Below are 16,878 nucleotides of genomic sequence, written 5' to 3' on the forward strand. Positions count from 1 at the left end.
CGAGAATTTAGTAACCGCGAAGAAGAATGCTGCATTGCCTTCTTTAAGCGCTATTTTGCCTACGAAGACTACGATCCTTCTATATTCGAGCGCTATCTACGATTTAACGACGAATTTATCGAATTCCGAGACTCTACGTAACGCTTCTTCGCTATTAGCAACTACTACGAGCTTAGTCGGCACCGAGAGCGCGGCAATATTACTGCTTATTAGGACTTCCTTACTCGTAAAGCGCCTCTTATAGCGGAAGTCGCCCTCCGCCTATATAGAACACCTACTAACTTAGTGCCTTCCGAGCGAGCCTTTAGCGCTATAAATTTTATATAGAACGACTATCGCTCGAAGCTATCTGCTACGCGCACCGACGACTATACCTATATCTATATAAATAGCCGCGCCTTACGTAGGCGACTAGTAGAAGAGATAGTAAGACGGTAACGATAAGCTAAGTTACGAGAGATATAGTAGCGACAGTTAGTAACTAAGAAAGAGATTAGGAAGGCGGAATTAGACGCATTGCTTGCCTTTAAAGAAGCTATAATAAATAACTACTGCTTGCTACTAAGCGACCCTCGCTATCTCTATATACCTAACCTTAAACAGCTATTTAATCTATATAGTCTATCTTACTACTAAGAAGATAACGACTTCGAAGACGAGCCTATTAATTATAAAGCGCTCTTCGAGGCGATAACGAGCAGTTAACTACTATAGTACTTACTATTCTTTAAGCTAGTTAATAGCTAGGCTTCTACTAAATACGACCCTCTAGTTAGCTATACGCTATTTAGTTAGTCGCTCTTATAAGACAATAATACTAATAACAGCTAGCAATAGCTAGAGATATATAGTAACTATACTAGTACGGAAGCGCTTAAACAACAAGCGCTCTAACAACGGCCGCATTATTAAGCTTAAGAAGTAGTCTATTCTATAGTAAGAAGTGGTCTATATAGTAGTCTTAATCTATAGCAAGAAGTAGTCTTATTCTATAGCTATATTACCTTTAATATAGTATTACCTTCTACCTCTAGTTAGCCCTAGTTAGCCTTATATTACTAATAACTTAGTAGACAAGAGCAACGTTATTAATATAGTTAGCAACGTTAGTAACGTTGCTAACAATTAATAACCTAGCACCTCTAGCGATTAGAAGGGAGGCATATTTAATACCGCACGACTAGCGTTCCTAAACCGGATATTTGTTTATAGTTTGTTTACTTCTCGGTATATATATATATATCTTCCGGTCGCGTTCTTTCTCCCTTCTATATTAACCTCGCTATCGTAAGTACCGTCCCTCCCTCTATCTACCGCTAATTTTAACGCGTAGGACGATATATATCGTAGACGCGGTATATATATCTCGCGTAGGGGTCCCTTTCCGGCATTTTAGCCGGGAAATTTGACCTCGCTGTCGCCCCCCCCCTCTTCGGAATCCCGCTCCGCCCCGGGGCAAAGAATAGTAGGGGCCCCCGCTAGCCGAGACCGTCGGACGGCGGGGTCCCTCCGTAGGGAGGTACGACCGTAGGAAGGGGGGACCCGTCCGTAAGGTATGCTCGAGGCGCAGGGGTGCTATTCTGCGCGAGACACTGCCCCTTCCGCCGGAGGCCATTAGCATCTTTGTTTTCAAAAACGTCGCGAATGTGTGTCAAAAGTGACGTATATGTCGTAAATCCTGTAGCAGGTTGCCCTCGCAACGAGCGTGGGGGTCAAATGTCTGTGCATGCGGTATTAAATTTGGGCCCATCAGGAGTCTTCCTTGGTCCCTGCACAATCGTAAAATATACTATCAACACCATGTATGCTACAATCACGATACGCTACGACGCACGACCGTCTCTTGCACCCAACCCGTCCGTCATCAATCGATCAACTTTTCGCCGCTCAACGCCAAATGCCAATGTCCTGTGTTTCCCAGCCTGTCACCACTATCCCTGTCACGAGTCGCAAAATACCGCTAGGGTTTCGTTCGCTCAACAGGCGAAGCTTACTCGTGCCAAGTTGGTTCTTCATATTGGGGAAATGATTCGATTTCGCGAGCATCGTAAGAGCGCCTTAGGCGTCATCAGTACCACCAGCGTCAATGTCGGGGCAACACGATTCGGTGCGGCTGGTACACGCTGACTGCGGACTGGTACGTCTAGTCCATATTTTCTGCTTCGACTCTGAGGGCGATTTTTGGGGTGGAGAATGGCCTACCATCCGCCCCTCCCTTCCTCAGCAATCTTGCCTGACGCCTCCCGTCGACCTCTCAGACCAGTCTGCTGCTCTGAAGCATAGAGATTGGCATCAGCGATGTCAGCACCAGTTCGCGAGATAACGCGTGTTTGCTGGTGTTTTGGTGGACTAGGCGATCTTGAGTTCTGTGGTGTCGGATAGCCGTACATTCCTCGTACTGCGCTGCCGTCGAAATTTGGAAGATTGCCAGGGCTGTTACCGCGAATGCCACTGGTCGCCGAAGCAAGATCGCCATATTGCTTGCGCTTTGGACTGGCACTCATCGTTGTCTTCAGCGATGGTGCGGATTCCGAGTAGACGGACGAGGTTGCAGTCGCATGGGATTGAACAGTCGCAGTCCGAGCGACACCAGTCTCGATCAGCTGGTAGTCGGAATGCGTGTCCGGGCCGGCTAAGTCGTGAACTGAAGTGGTTGGTGTCGGAGGATTCATCTTCAACGGCTGCGGTTGTGCGTGGGCATCCGTGACGAACGAGTCATGCTTCTGCAGAGGAGGAAGTTTGACATTTGGGAGTGTTGGCTCGCGGTTATGGCCACGGTTGTTCTTGCGGCGTGGTGCTCCTAGGTCTGATGTACTGTCCTCCTCCAACACATACCAATTGTCGTTCAGCAAGCTGTCCTTCTGCTGAGACTTGACCAGATCCTTCGATGGAGCTGATGCATGGCGGTCGGGATTTCCTTGACGACTCATCGGCTGAGTGGAGAACCTGGGGACGGCGGGGATATTGCCATAGTCGACAACTTTCCCGTGGTCACCATCGTTTACGAGCGTACCAGCACGTGAGCGAGCGCCACCGGGGACATCCACACGAGAGCTCCTAGCTGAGTATGGTCCTTGGTTGATCGAGAACTCGTCGTACTGTTGGCGCGAAAGACGTGCCGAGTTTGGATTATGCGGTGAGTACGTGTTGTCGGAGTCCGTCCTGGTGTGACCCCAAGGAATTGTCCTCGAATCCGGCTCCTTCGCAGTGAACGGTCTTGAGTCACTGACATTAAGCGTGCTTCCACTCAAGTATCCTGCCTTCTTCTCCGACATATCCGTGGACACTGATGACAGAGTTGCCTCAGAGTTCTTGTACTTGTGCTTCTGAGATCTGCTGCGGTTACTGCCAGTCAAGTTATCCTCGAGAGGATTCATATCAGGCGGCAGATGTGAGATCTTTCTGAACATCACGATCAGATACAAGTCCAGGCCAACGCTGACCAGGTGCAAGGCTCCGACGGCAATGCTTGCAATGAATGTCACATATATGACTGTTGTCGTGGCGTATTCGGTGCTGAAGAAGCTCGTCCACCGGTCATCCGTGCCTGGTTGGAGGTTGTAATTCTGATTCGCGTACAGGGCGATGAAGACGTAGAATGGTGTCAAGCTGGTGTCCGTGAACAAGGCGAAAAAGTGATAGCTTGCACTGCTATTCGGGGTCCGGCCGTTGGCAGGTCTCAGGAGGTGGTAAATGGCATACATGGTGATGACAGAGTCCCATGCTGGCTGATGACTTTGTCAGTAAACCGTTTCATCAAGTCGACCTACGCATGCTTACCGCGACGCGAATCATCCAGCCTGGGCCATCGTTCGCCATCTTCAAGCAAATGACGCAGACCAATATTCCGAGCGCTCCTATCTCTTGGTGGCACCTGAGCACGAACTGTAGCCACCTCGCCCAGATGACCTTCTTCTTGGTACTCGGTGGCATCGGCTCGTGGGTGATTTGGGGTTGGCCAACAATCATGTAGCTGTCCGGATGTTGGTTGAAGTTGATCAAAGGCTTCCCCTGTTGCTGTGCCTTGCGCTTCTGGCGCTCCGCCCGCTCTTGCAATGCAGCATAGTGGGCTTGTGTTGCTGCCCTGGGATTGAAGTCGGAGGATGGATAAGCGAGCGACTGCCTGGCCTCGATTCGATCGTAGAGGTATGGTTGCTCAGGCATAGTCTCTCAGTGAGGACCGCCTGGGGCGTCTCGGGTCGCGAGCTGTGACCGATGGTCGTGGTAACGACAGTGTAGATGTCTGGTGACAGTGCGAGGGACTGCTCGCCAGTTCAAACTCTTCTAAGGATGGTAGAAGCTCGATAGTCTCTGGAATGTAAGGCTCAAGATCTTGGCCCTAGTGGGATCGAATGCTGGCAGAGCTGGCTGGAGAGAGTGGTGCTGCGGTAGCACAGCAGGGATGGGATGGGATGGTCGATGTGCATCATGCATGGTTGTGTTTGTTCTCGGCGTCACGTGCGTAGCCACGGCAACAATCTTATCAATCGGCCGCATCTACGACTCCGACTCCGACTCCGCAATCGCAGTGCTTTCTTCCTGTCACTCTTCTCCCGTTTCAGTCTTTCAAGATTCACCCAGCGAGGCCATGCTTGGGAGGACTGCGGCGTATGTCTGCCGTCGCTGTCGAATCGCCGCAAGGGGCAATGCTGCCGTCCAGCGGAGGAGGAAGAGGGTCGACTACAGCACCGTCGCCTCACGCAACAGGCCCCTGCAACTCGCCATCATCGGCTCCGGACCGGCTGGCTTCTATTCTGCATACAGATTGCTCAAGCAGCTCCCGGATGCACGAGTGGACATGTATGAGGGCCTGCCTTCGCCGTATGGACTGGTTCGGTTCGGCATTGCGCCCGATCATCCCGAAGCAAAAGTAGGATCCAGCGGCGCGAGAGAGAAAATACAGCACGATGGCTGATCGATGTATGTAAGTAGAAGTGCGCAGAGACGCTGCCGGACGTCGCGAAATACCCTGGCTTTAGCTACGTAGGCAATGTGCCGGTTGGTGACGCTCCACTGCACTTGCCGCTCTCATCAATAGCACCACACTACGACGCTGTGCTTTTCGCGTATGGAGCCTCGAAAGACAAGAAGCTGGGCGTGCCAGGCGAGCATCTACAAGGAGTACATTCTGCACGAGCGTTCGTGGGATGGTACAATGGCCTGCCTCAGTATGCACATCTGAACCCAGACCTGCAATCCGGCGATACTGCCATAGTGCTTGGCCAGGGCAATGTCGCCTTAGACCTTACGCGAATCCTTCTCATGCCCCTGGAAGAGCTTAGGAAAACGGATATCTCAGAGCATGCCGTAGAGGTACTCAGTAAGAGCAAGATTAGAGACGTTAAGATCATCGGGCGAAGGGGGCCACTCCAGGCACCTTACACAATCAAGGAGCTTCGTGAGCTCACGAAACTACAAGACGTTGGGTTCGTCCCCCCTCCAGAGGGCTGGGACGAGCTCATCCAGATTGAGCGTAAGAAGCTGCCTCGTCAGCTGAGGCGCATCGTGGAGGTGCTTGAGAAGGGCAGTCAGACGCCAATCGAAAAGGCATCCAAGGCATGGCAGTTGGGCTATTTACGCTTCCCGGTAGAATTCATGGCGAACAAGAAAAATGGCCCAGATCTCGCAGCCGTAGGCTTCGAGCAGATGGAATACGTTCGGCCACTGAATGAATATTTGACAGGCGATCCTCAGCAGTCACTGTATGCACTTCGCGCAGCGAAAGTCAAAGCAACAGGCCAAAAGTCCATGATCACAGGCACGCTGGCCTTTAGATCTATTGGATACGAATCCGAAGCTTTGCCTGGAATGGATGCCATTGGTGTTCCATTCGACACCAAAAAGGGCATCATACCGAACGATCGCTATGGACGCATCTTGTCACCGGATCGTGGCCCCGGTGATCTGACCGCAGGCCATGTCCCAGGGATGTACTGTGCTGGCTGGGTGAAGCGTGGTCCCACTGGGGTTATCGCTAGCACATTAGACGATGCATTCACGACTGCAGATGTCATTGTGAAGGACTGGAAAGACGGGGTGCCTTTCAACGAAGGCGGTGACTGGTCGCGAAAGGCTGGCTTAGAAGAAGTGAAGAAGACCATTGCGGAAAGGGGGATTCGTTCTGTCAGCTGGCAGGACTGGGAGAGGATCGATGCAGAAGAACTTAGACGTGGCAAGGAGAAGGGCAAGGAGCGAGAGAAGTGCAGAAGTGTACAGGACATGTTGCAGATACTCGACGGCTGATCTCTGAAATAGAGCTTGGGCGACTAGATCATATTGACATATCCTGTGCGTCAGTCCTTTCGAGCCAACGCCAACCATGCCTTGAGGGCGTCATTATGTTGGACTGCCAAACTCGCACTTCTTCGGGGAAATGCCGGTCTATGCCCTTCCAGGTCAGACTTCCAAGGACGCCATACGGGGAAAGATTCTGCAGACCCCAGATAAGTTATTGTATGAGCAGTGACACGCTTGAAGCCTTTAACTAATGGCACAAAATTCTCAGGAACTGCAAAAAAAAAACGCGCCCAAGAGCACAGAGGATCATTGCATCGAACGTCTTTATCGGCTACGGCGAAGAGGTCGGCATACAAAGCATTTTCGCATTGGAGCGAGCATCTCCTCACCTCATCTCCACCTGGGGTACATATTGCCGTGTTCCGACGGAGCGAAGGACTCTACTGGAGTGGCTGCAAAGTACCGATCACCCCGGATACCATTTTGCGGCTTGCCGAGCCAAGCCAAGGTGAGGTCGATGAAGGAACGAGGTCATTCGCTACACATGGCCGGTCTCAATCTGACAGGACTTTTTACAAAAGAAGTGAATTCCTTTGTGGCGAGGTTGTTGTAGGCTAGCATTTCACAGCTAGGACATTGTTCAACCTAGTGAGTGTTACATTACTCTAGACACTCCTTCGTTACTAGCTCTACAATGTCACCTTCTACTCGGCGGCCAGTGCGCATTGGCGGTGCGAGCGGCGGCTTCACCGACCGCGTTCGAGCCATCAACTCTCTCGCCAGCAATGAAGATGTGGATGTCATAGTCGGCGACTGGCTCTCAGAAATGACCAGGACAATCCACGGCTCCGGCAAACAACGCACGATCAAAGACCTATCCACAAAATCTCAGACCTTCAACGAGCTATCTTTCGAACAGCAGCTGGAAACAGCATATTTCGCCGAAAACTTCATGGACTGTTTCGAACCGGCTATCGACAGTCTGGCCAAGAATGGCGTCAAGTTAGCCGTCAACGCTGGAGCATCCGATACCGAGGTTTTGGCCAAACTTGTTCAACAGACGGTGAAAGCAAAGGGATATGATCTTAAGGTTGCTTGGATTTCTGGTGATGAGCAGACTGAGAATGTCCGGGAGCTGATTTCTCGGGGTGAGACTTTTGAATCGCTTATGCATGGACGCAAGATTCAGGATTGGGAGCAAGAGATTGTGTGCGCGCAGTGTTACCTCGGAGGGCTTGGGATCGCAGAGGCACTGAGAGCGGGAGCTGATATCGTCATCGCTGGTCGTGTGGCCGACGCTGCTCCAACGATTGGTGCTGCTGCTTGGTGGCATGAATGGTCTCGAGATCAGCTGGATGAGCTTGCCGGAAGTCTTGTGGCAGGCCATCTGATCGAGTGCTCGGCGTACGTTACAGGAGGTTATATGTCTTCTTTCAAGGATTTGCTGAAAACTGGCAAGCATGTCAATGTTGGCTTCCCGATCGCTGCTGTTGACTACAGAGGAAACTGCACAATCACAAAAGAGAAGAACACTGGCGGTTGTGTGACCGTCGACTCTGTTACCAGCCAGCTCCTTTACGAAATACAAGGTCCCCTGTACTACAACTCTGATGTCGTGGCTCATCTGGAAGGAGTCAAGATCGAGCAGCTTGGCGAAGATGAAGTCTTCGTCTCTGGAGTCAAGGGGCTGCCACCTCCAGATACAACAAAAGTCGGAATCTCCGGCTTCGCAGGCTGGCAGGCTGAGTACCACATCTACCTCTGTGGTCTCGACATCGACGAGAAATGCAAGTTCGCCGAAGACCAGATCAAATATGAACTTGGAGAGGAGAGGCTGAATAAGTTCTCCTGTCTAAAGTTCACGCGAAACGGCGATTCACCCATCGATGCAAGAAATCAGGACATCGCCACAGTAGACTTCCGCATCTTCGCCCAATCGAAAGATCGTCAACTCCTCAGCATGAGAAATCCCGAAGGCTTCTTTCGAATCTCCATGGTCAACTTCCTCATGTCATGTCCCGGCGCCACTTTGAGCAACGATATGCGACAAGCCGAAGGAAAGCCTTTCTACGAATACTGGCCGGCACTTCTCCCTCAAACCTGGGTGAAGCATCAAGCACATCTCCTTTTCGAGCCCGAAGCTGGGAAACAAAAAGTCATAGATATTCCACCTCCTACTCTGACCGAGAAGCACAAGCGTCAACAGCCATCCTACGAAACTTCTAATCCCGCAAAGCTTTCTGCCCTTGGCGAGACCGTGCGTGCCCCTCTGGGTACTATTGTTCTCGGTCGAAGCGGTGACAAAGCCAGTGATTGCAATGTCGGCTTCTTCGTGCGCCCGTCACCAAACGATGAGCTTTGGGAGTGGTTGCGCACAATTCTCACTGTTGAGAAGATCAAGGAGTTACTTGGTCCAGAGGAGATTCACAAATTTGGCAAGGCGGAATTGAGGGTAGATCGTTTCGAGATACCAAATGTCCGCGCTGTGCACTTCTTGTTGCACGATCATTTGGATCGTGGGTATGACAGCTGCTCGACGTACGATACGCTCGGGAAGAATTGTTGCGAGTACTTGAGGGCGAAGACTGTGGATATCCCGAAGAAGTTCTTGGAGTATGCCAGAATCTGAACGTTGGAGACGGAGGAGACGCCAGATTTGGGTTCAAAGTGTTGTCCTCTTGTCATTCAGCTCAGCCTCTGCGGAGAATTTCGCAATCTCATTGACTGTACACATCGTGATTGAATAAGACAGGGAATTTTCCAGCCTCGCAATCTCCTCTCACGTATACGCTGACAGTTCTACCCTTGACAGCGAAGATTCCCTCGCCTTTCTCGTCAATGACGACTTCAGGTCGTGCTTCTCTTTCACTGAGCACATCGACCCATCTCTCTCCTGGTCTTCCAGCAGTCATTCTCTTGATCGTCCACTTATCTGGCTTGCCAATGCTCATGATCACCACACATCCCGGGCGATCATGGGTTCCAGACCGAGTCCAGCCGATGCAAGACATGGAGTCAAAGTAATCTCTCTGCTCACCATACGCACATATTTTGCGAGCGATCATGAGACTTGGCAGAAGACAGCGTGTCGATGTGCTTTGGTCGCATGTGTTGGCTCCAGAGGTGCTTGCGACTGGTAACCGACACGCTGGTCCTTCTGGCCTGGTCTTTTTGTCACCCAAAGTTCCGTACAGATCGCCCCAAAATACGCAGGGCCTTCCTTCGCGTCTGAGCAAAATGAAAGCATAGAACAAGCTCTTCAGGCCCTGATCCATAGGCGTGTAGCTGCTTTGATTCGTCTGCGTGTCATGATTCGTAACAAACGTGAAAGCCTGACATGGTCGTATGGATACCAATGAAGCCTTGTCAGGATCTCCAGGTCCAGACAAGAGTGTTCTGAGATCAGCATTCTTGCTGCCTTTGCGAACATCTTCACTGATCCGACTGAAACTGTAGAAAAGTGGTGCGTCAAATGCCCAAGCTTGGGAGTGACCGCAACCAGCAGGCGTGACGAAATCCAGCCATCGAAGGATTCTACCCACTTCGCCAGATAAGACTTCGCCGAGAATGAAAGCATCCTTCCCATACTTCCTCCGACTTGCTTGATGTACGTTGCTGATCCACTCGCGAGTGAAGCTCCATGAGAAGTGCTGTGCTGCGTCTAGACGGAATCCATTTACGCCGGTCTCCTCGATCATCCACTGACCCCATCGTAGCACGTCTTGTCTGACCTCTGGGTGGGCGTAGTAGATGTTCGAGAAGAGGAGGTAGTCATAGTTGCCAAATGTCTTGTCGACGTCCTCCATCCAGCCCTTTCCTGGTCGAGTAGCTGGCGCATACTGTGCCTTTATAATGCTCTTTGCATCACGTGCAAATCGCTGCAGTCGATTGAATCCATTCATAGGTCTGCTGGGCATCGGCATCTGGTTCTCGTTCGGCTTCGGATAGGTCGCGGGATCATCTATCAACTTGTAAATCGCATTCTTTTGCGACCTCTGATCCCAATCCGTGCCGCTAAAGTGCTCCGCACGCCATTTCAGAGGACTGTACTTCATGCCTTCTCTTTCTCGTCCGGGAAAGTCATATTTCAGCCAAGCCTGGACCTTCTTCGGATCACATATCTCTATTCTGCGATCTTGATGGTCCACTTCAACAGCCCACGTCTCATCTATAGCATCTCCAGCGGTCTTATGGTTGAGAACCGCATCCCATATCAGTTCCACACCTCGATTCCCACACTGTTTGGCCGTTTCGACCAAATCGCGTAGCTCTTCCCGGCTTCCCCATTTGGTACTCCTCGTCCATTTTTGATCAAACTCACCAAGATCCCAAAGGTCATAGCAGTCGTAGCCGTTGCCCTGCGGATTGTTGGCTTTGCAGCCTGGTGGAAGCCAAAGAGACGTCACTCCCAACTCTGCTAGCGAAGGCAGGATACGTGCAAGTCTTCCCCAGTGCGAATTCCCACTATGCGTCTCGTGCGGCTTAGGCGGTTCTGATCTCGTGTGCCATTCGAATGCTTGGAAGGAGAGCTCGTTTTCAGGCGTCTGCTGCGGGTACGGCGAATCATTCGTCGATGGTGCGCCGAAGGTCGTCGGGCGATCTGGAATCGGGGGTGGTATCTGTTGTGTGCTCTGCTGTGCCTGCTGACTGTCTGCTGTCGACAGTGCTTCGAGCTCGTCTTGCAGCTTGTTTATGCTGCGTTTCAGCCACGACATGCTGTGCTTGCGAGAGGAGGGAAAGAGTAAATCAACGCGAACCTACGACAACATCGATACTCAGCTCGAGATGTTGAGACCTCGCATGTCTACTCCCGAAAAGTCACCGTCGTTTGGAGCGTCGTCTCAAGACAGGACCCACTCGCGGAGGTGAGGATCAGAGATGACAGGCTCACAAAGCCTTTCAGCTATGTGGATCACTGGCACAGCGGAGACCATTCTCGTTGCTTGATTCCGCGAAGGCCCCAAAAGTCTTTGAATCAATGGAATGGTGTGTTAAAAAAGAAAGTCGGGCCACCAAAGTTGTGGAAAAAGACTTCGTTCCTCAGATAGGTCTACATCCTCGGCTGCTAGAAAAGCTTACTACCCCCGAATCATCGTCTGGTAGACCAAAATTGAAAGTATCATTGCAAGACGCCGTCCCTATGCTGTCTACTACTGTACATAAGGTCGGTACGAGAAAGCTGTGATGCACCGCCCTCTCTATCATCTATGCCAGCCAGATATTAGGTATGTTGTGGAGGAACCAGCTCGGAGCACCATCCAACGCTTGCTCTCAAGCACTGGAAATGCCGTGAACTGCCCTCAACTTGTCCTACTAGCCTGCCTTGTCGCATCTTGAACCAACACTAGCACATGCGCCTGTCTCTGTAGGCTGCGAAACGTTTACTTGGCAGCAATCTCGACACCTCCAACGGCACCGATGGCCTTCTTGATGTCACCATAGATGGCGAATTGACCTGCAAAGAATGTCAGCAATGTTTCCAACGCGCTTCACAGTATCCACCACATACCGGCAGTCAAAGTTCCAACCATGAAGAGACGAGCACCAATACCGCTGTATGAGCCACGGAGACCGAGCTCCTTGGCAATCTTGATCAGACGGCTGGTGGTGCCCTCACCGGGGAGACCCTTGGTCTTGTTGATCTTTGAAAGCATAGTGTCGGCTGGCTGAGAAACGATGGCGGCGGCGAAACCGGCGATCAAACCAGACCCAAGGTTGATGACGGTCTGCATACCAGCGCTGGTGTTGCTCTTGTCGAAGAACTTGGAGTATGCGAGTTCCGAGACCTTCTCATAAACGACAAACTTGGCCATTGTGTATGGAACCCTGCATGTAGGTTAAGATATGTTCATGTCAATCCCAATCATACCGTATGAAACCTACTGCTTGAACAGAATTGGGCCGAATCCAGAGTAGAAAGCACCAAGGCCTTCTTGGCTCGCAATCTTGCTCATACCGCTGACGAGACCCTTGGCGAAAGTTGGCTCGGACACCAATCGGATACGGGTAGCTTCGAGAGGGCAGAGGGCAATGTCGGCGAAGAACTCGGCGCAGGCAGACGATGCGAGGTAGACAGCAGTGCGGTTGTTCGAGGCAGTCTCGTAGCCGAGCATGTTGATGGATTGCTGCTTGAAGAACTCATATCCACCGAACTTGAAGGCACCCTGCAGGAAGTAACCAGCAAAGGTTGGGCCAGCACCAGTCAAGAGAGCGCTAGCGCCCTCCTTCGCGATGACCTGACGGAAACCGCCAATCATACCACGGTTGTAGGTAGCTGGGTCGAGCTGGATACGGGTCTTGACGCTGATCAATGGCCTCCGTTAGTGGTGTTTCTTAAATTTGTTATAAACCCCTACTCATAGCTCTGGTTCTTGTTCCTCCTCAATTCCGACAGTGCGTGACCGCCATATCGCACGATTGCGCCTCACAGTGCCAATGACTGTGTCCTGTTGTATTGAAGGTTGACTTACACATCGACAGGTGTGAGACCGCCGTGGGTGACGGAACAGCAGACAGCGCCGGCGAATGCGAATCGCGCGTAGAGGCCAAAACCAGACAGCTTCTCGGGCTCGACAGCGGCCTCAGCATTCTGCTTGAGGGAGTCGAGCTTGAGGCTGCCCGTCGATTGCGGTGGTTGTGTCGCGGTGCCGCTCATTGTGCCGGTGGTGTGTTGTGAAAGGGATTCGGGGTGTCGATAAAGCGTGTCCGGTAGGGACGGTAATGCGCGGTTCGACTAAGATGGAGTGGAGTGATGGAGCGACTGTGCGCGCAGATGGCTGTTGGTTGGCGATACGACAAAGGTCGAATTGATGGACGGAGAAGGAGGTCTTCAACTTTTGCCAATCGCCAGAACTCGGAAGGAACTCTATAGCTCTTTCCGCTTGTTGGGAAGCCCAGCCAATGGACATCGCCCGCCGTACCCACGTTGTGTGACGCAATTAGAAGCAGCCTCAATGCATTTCACTTCACTTGTTTATCGCAACGAGCCTCTTCTACGTCCCTTTGAACAAGCATGGCACACGATCACCTAGATTTCGTCAACATGCTTGCGCAGGTGCTGCGATCCGTTATCCGCCATGTCGATGCGACAGTCTCTCCGGCCTCTGTGAAGTTCCCCCTGGACGACCGTTGTGAGTCTAAGGAACAGTGAGAAAGGCCAGTTCGCAAGCTCATGCAGACAATTGATCATGCTTGGGCGCTGACGGGAACGAGGACGCTTCTTCTTGTCGGGATACTCGGACGGGTCCCGTCAGCATTCTTGAGGGGACTTCCACAGTGCTCGGCTTGCCTCAGTTCGGCCTTTCTCTTCTTGCTCGCACTAGCTTTGCACCGAATATATGGCATGCAGGCAGACTAATAAAACCGCAGATAGGCACAGAATCAAGTCCTCCCCAGGCTTTCGAAGGCATCACCGAAACACAACTACGAGCCTCCAAGTATGTGGTCTATTCAGTCTCGATCTAAGCAATCGCATACCCCTGGTGTCTAATTCATGTTACCGGAGCTTAAAGGCTTGGGTGCATCAGACAAGACTGGCTGGCTGCTCCAGCAGTGCGCGGCAGGTCAAACACAGTCTCTCGAAGTGTGTCTTGAACATCTGTCACCCGTGTATGGTGCAGTTCAATCGATCTGCCGTACCACCGCAGATTGACCGTAGTAAGATCAAGGCTGTGTGACCGAAGTATGGATCTGACAGCAGTGTCGATCTGACTCGATCACCACAGCCCCTAACGATGGCACTCTGGACATGAATCTGTCCGAGCGGCGAAGGTTTTCTCTAGGTTATTCCACGAAACCTGCTCTTGCTATGTGTCATGCGATGAACAGATCTTCTTTGGCGGCATAAGTACGATCTATGCATCAGCTGGAGGTCATCATCATCCACCAGAAGGACATGTGTGAACTTTGGAAGAGGCATGCAATCTCCAAGTCCAAGTACCATTGATCTGACGTGTAACAATCCGCTGAGGCATGAGGTCCTTTTCAAGTCTGCATGGTTAGTAGAGCGTAGTGCTGCTAGATCGGGGTTTAGACCGCTCTGGCGTTCTCCTCGGGAGCCTTTGTTAGTCTCGTTCGACTCCTCGCAGTCAGTGTGACCTGGTGATGACTATACAGTATAGGCAGGGATACTGGAACACGGAGGCCGCGTGGGATGAACAACCCGCAGCCTGACCTGGCGCTCGTGCACTTGGAGTGTGTGTGTGTGTATCACGTGCATGATGCCTAAGGCCAACTGTACACACTTTATCTTTGGGCTTTCTGTAAATAGCCCTTCTTCTAAATACAATACAGTTTTGCATCAAGTAGTTATAAGCCCCCTGCGTTTCTAACGTATATAACACGTATTCTAATAGTTAATCCGATAGCTGCGTAGCTAGCGCTTGTTACTAATAATTGCGCCGATATTAATATTGTCGCCGCTACCCTTACTACTACCCTCGAGTGTTCTAGTAGGTACTAGCCTAACTCGAGTCGGTTATATAACAATAGTGTCGGCTGTCCGCTATACTAATATAATATAGGCGCGCCTATTAGCGGCCTCGTTATATTCTTAAGACAAGTCTATAGTCTCTTTCTATATCGCCGTTACTATCCGTAATAGCTCCCCCTATAACGTCTAGCGCTTATATAAGCAATATCCCTAAGCTAAAGAATAAAGAGAACTACCCGTTATAGTTATATACCGCTAAAGGCGCCCTTAAAGATATATCGGTCTAGCGCTATATATAAGGTACCCGCTAGCGACCCCTTACTAAGGCATCTAGTAAGACTTCTAAAGAGTTTAAAGACCGCTAAGATAAATGGGACTCTAAAGATTAAACGGCGCGTACCTAGATCTTTACTAATTGTATTAGTAATATTTAATAATTACTACTTAGTCTATCTATATTCTAGGAAGTATAGGACTTCCTTAAGAAGAAATATACTAGTAACGGTAGATCTACTAAATTTATACTCTTCTAGGACTATATTACCCTTCGCTACGATAGTTAGGACGTCGAGAAGTTCTATAACGAATATAAGAAGAAGCTCGGTGCCTTAAAGGACACTAAATTAGCTATTAGCTAATATTAGGCTGTCTATATATTTATTATACAAATCGCGCTATTCTACGAGGCATTCGTATAGATGCGCCGTAAGCAAATGCGCGCCTTAGAATATACTATTAATAAAAGCACCCTTAACAATATTATTAGCGCGTTACTTAATAAGAATATAGCTTAATTAAACTAGGCCTAGTATAATAGCTTCTTCGGTCTTTAGCGCTAGCACTAACTACAAGGTAGCAATAGCAATAGTCGAGGTAACTCGAACCGTAGCGGTCGTAGTAGCCGCAGAAACAATAGAAATAATAATAGTCGAGGGCGCGGTAGAAATAACTAGAATAGTTACTAGTCTAACCGTAAGAAATGCGTCTATTGTTAGGGATCGCATCCTTCTAACCGCTACTATAATAAGTACCCTTATCTAAAGGAAGAAGACTAACTGCGCCGTAAGTAGCAGAAGGCTTAGAAGAAGAGGGTATAATATTAGTAATAGCAATAGTAGCAGCGTAGACTAACTATATAGCAATAACAGCATTAGCAACCCTAGCCTAGTATATAAGGCTTGTTTGCTAAGAATATACCGCCCTTATTCTATAACAATCTACGTCCGGATTTAGCAGCGCCTAGTTTAGGTAGCAACTACGCCTTTAATGCGATTACTATTAGTAACGCAGCGTCTATAGCGCTTACTATAGCGACTCGTACGACTAACTAGGTTATAGACTCTAGTACTAGCATGTATATAGTTAATAACCCTACCCTGCTTCTTAAGTATAAAGGCTATTATATTCCTATTCGGTTTAGTAGTAATACGAAGTACGTAACAATAGTAGGCGTTACTTAGACAGAGGTAGTTAACGAGTATAGTATTAGCAATATAAAGTTGTTAGAGACACTGTATATGCTAGGTCTAGCAGCTAATCTCCTATCTACTAAGAAGCTAGCCGATAAGGGCTGTTTCTATCGGAATAACAAGCGTATACTGTTTACTATTGTTAACGGCTCTAAGGTTACCGTTGCTTAGATATACCGAAAGAATAGTCTCCCCTATCTGTATATACTAACCTCTAGTCCTAAGGGTTAGGTTATTGCTCTTCTATCGAAGAAGGGGGTACTAATAGGTATAATAGAAGAATAGCATCTACGATATAGCTATATCTATTACCGTAAGCTATTACGAATAGAAGCTAAGGGTTAGATTGTTATTACTAGAAACAAGACCGACTTCCGAAACTGCATTGCTTGTCGTATAGCAACGTTATATAAGGAATACAATCGACTACTATGCCTATAACTATCTACTATCTACTATATTATCTATATAGATATAGTTACTATTACTAACCCTAGTCTACTATAAGAGCGCTACTTTATATTGTTTATATGCGCTAAGTTAGCCTATCGACACGAATATGCTAGCTTACTAAAGTTAGGGGCTATAGTAGCTATTAAGGATTATCGTATATACGTCCGTATATAAACTAGCTATTTAATCCTAATCTACCGCCTCGATAGAGAGAGTAAATACAGCGGAAATTAGCTATTAAGCTAGGCTCGTAATTAGGGCATTGTACTATAGGTTATAGTACCTTAT

At 49.6% G+C, this 16,878-nt stretch overlaps 5 protein-coding genes across 5 annotated transcripts; 2 read left to right on the forward strand and 3 right to left on the reverse strand.

The window, feature by feature from the left end:
* Positions 1-1,764: 1,764 nt before the first annotated feature.
* Positions 1,765-4,274, reverse strand: MYCFIDRAFT_86628 (uncharacterized protein). Its single transcript, XM_007925650.1, has 2 exons — positions 3,781-4,274; positions 1,765-3,728 (listed from the first exon to the last, which is right to left on the reverse strand). Exons 1-2 carry the CDS (start codon positions 4,162-4,164, stop codon positions 2,199-2,201), a joined length of 1,914 nt encoding a protein of 637 aa, XP_007923841.1. The 5' UTR covers positions 4,165-4,274; the 3' UTR covers positions 1,765-2,198.
* Positions 4,275-4,693: 419 nt separating this feature from the next.
* On the forward strand, positions 4,694-6,234 carry MYCFIDRAFT_98106 (uncharacterized protein; the record flags this gene model as incomplete). The annotated part of the gene is made up of 2 exons (XM_007925661.1): positions 4,694-4,870; positions 4,933-6,234. Coding segments are annotated over 2 exons (1,479 nt in total), but the record flags the coding sequence as incomplete, so codon positions are not given.
* Positions 6,235-6,931: 697 nt separating this feature from the next.
* On the forward strand, positions 6,932-8,866 carry MYCFIDRAFT_130445 (uncharacterized protein; the record flags this gene model as incomplete). The annotated part of the gene is made up of 3 exons (XM_007925662.1): positions 6,932-7,612; positions 7,676-8,689; positions 8,807-8,866. 3 exons carry the CDS (start codon positions 6,932-6,934, stop codon positions 8,864-8,866), a joined length of 1,755 nt encoding a protein of 584 aa, XP_007923853.1.
* Positions 8,867-8,954: 88 nt separating this feature from the next.
* Positions 8,955-10,787, reverse strand: MYCFIDRAFT_108962 (glycoside hydrolase family 13 protein; the record flags this gene model as incomplete). Its single annotated transcript, XM_007925663.2, has 3 exons — positions 8,955-9,333; positions 9,379-10,092; positions 10,207-10,787. Coding segments are annotated over 3 exons (1,674 nt in total), but the record flags the coding sequence as incomplete, so codon positions are not given.
* Positions 10,788-11,337: 550 nt separating this feature from the next.
* MYCFIDRAFT_86626 (uncharacterized protein) lies at positions 11,338-13,018 on the reverse strand. Its single transcript, XM_007925647.1, has 4 exons — positions 12,708-13,018; positions 12,121-12,540; positions 11,747-12,063; positions 11,338-11,692 (listed from the first exon to the last, which is right to left on the reverse strand). The coding sequence occupies exons 1-4, from the start codon at positions 12,890-12,892 to the stop codon at positions 11,619-11,621; spliced, it is 996 nt and encodes a 331-aa protein (XP_007923838.1). The 5' UTR covers positions 12,893-13,018; the 3' UTR covers positions 11,338-11,618.
* Between the last annotated feature and the right edge of the window lie 3,860 nt (positions 13,019-16,878).

This window comes from Pseudocercospora fijiensis (genome assembly GCF_000340215.1).
Source record: "Pseudocercospora fijiensis CIRAD86 unplaced genomic scaffold MYCFIscaffold_2, whole genome shotgun sequence".
Classification (NCBI taxonomy): domain Eukaryota; kingdom Fungi; phylum Ascomycota; class Dothideomycetes; order Mycosphaerellales; family Mycosphaerellaceae; genus Pseudocercospora; species Pseudocercospora fijiensis.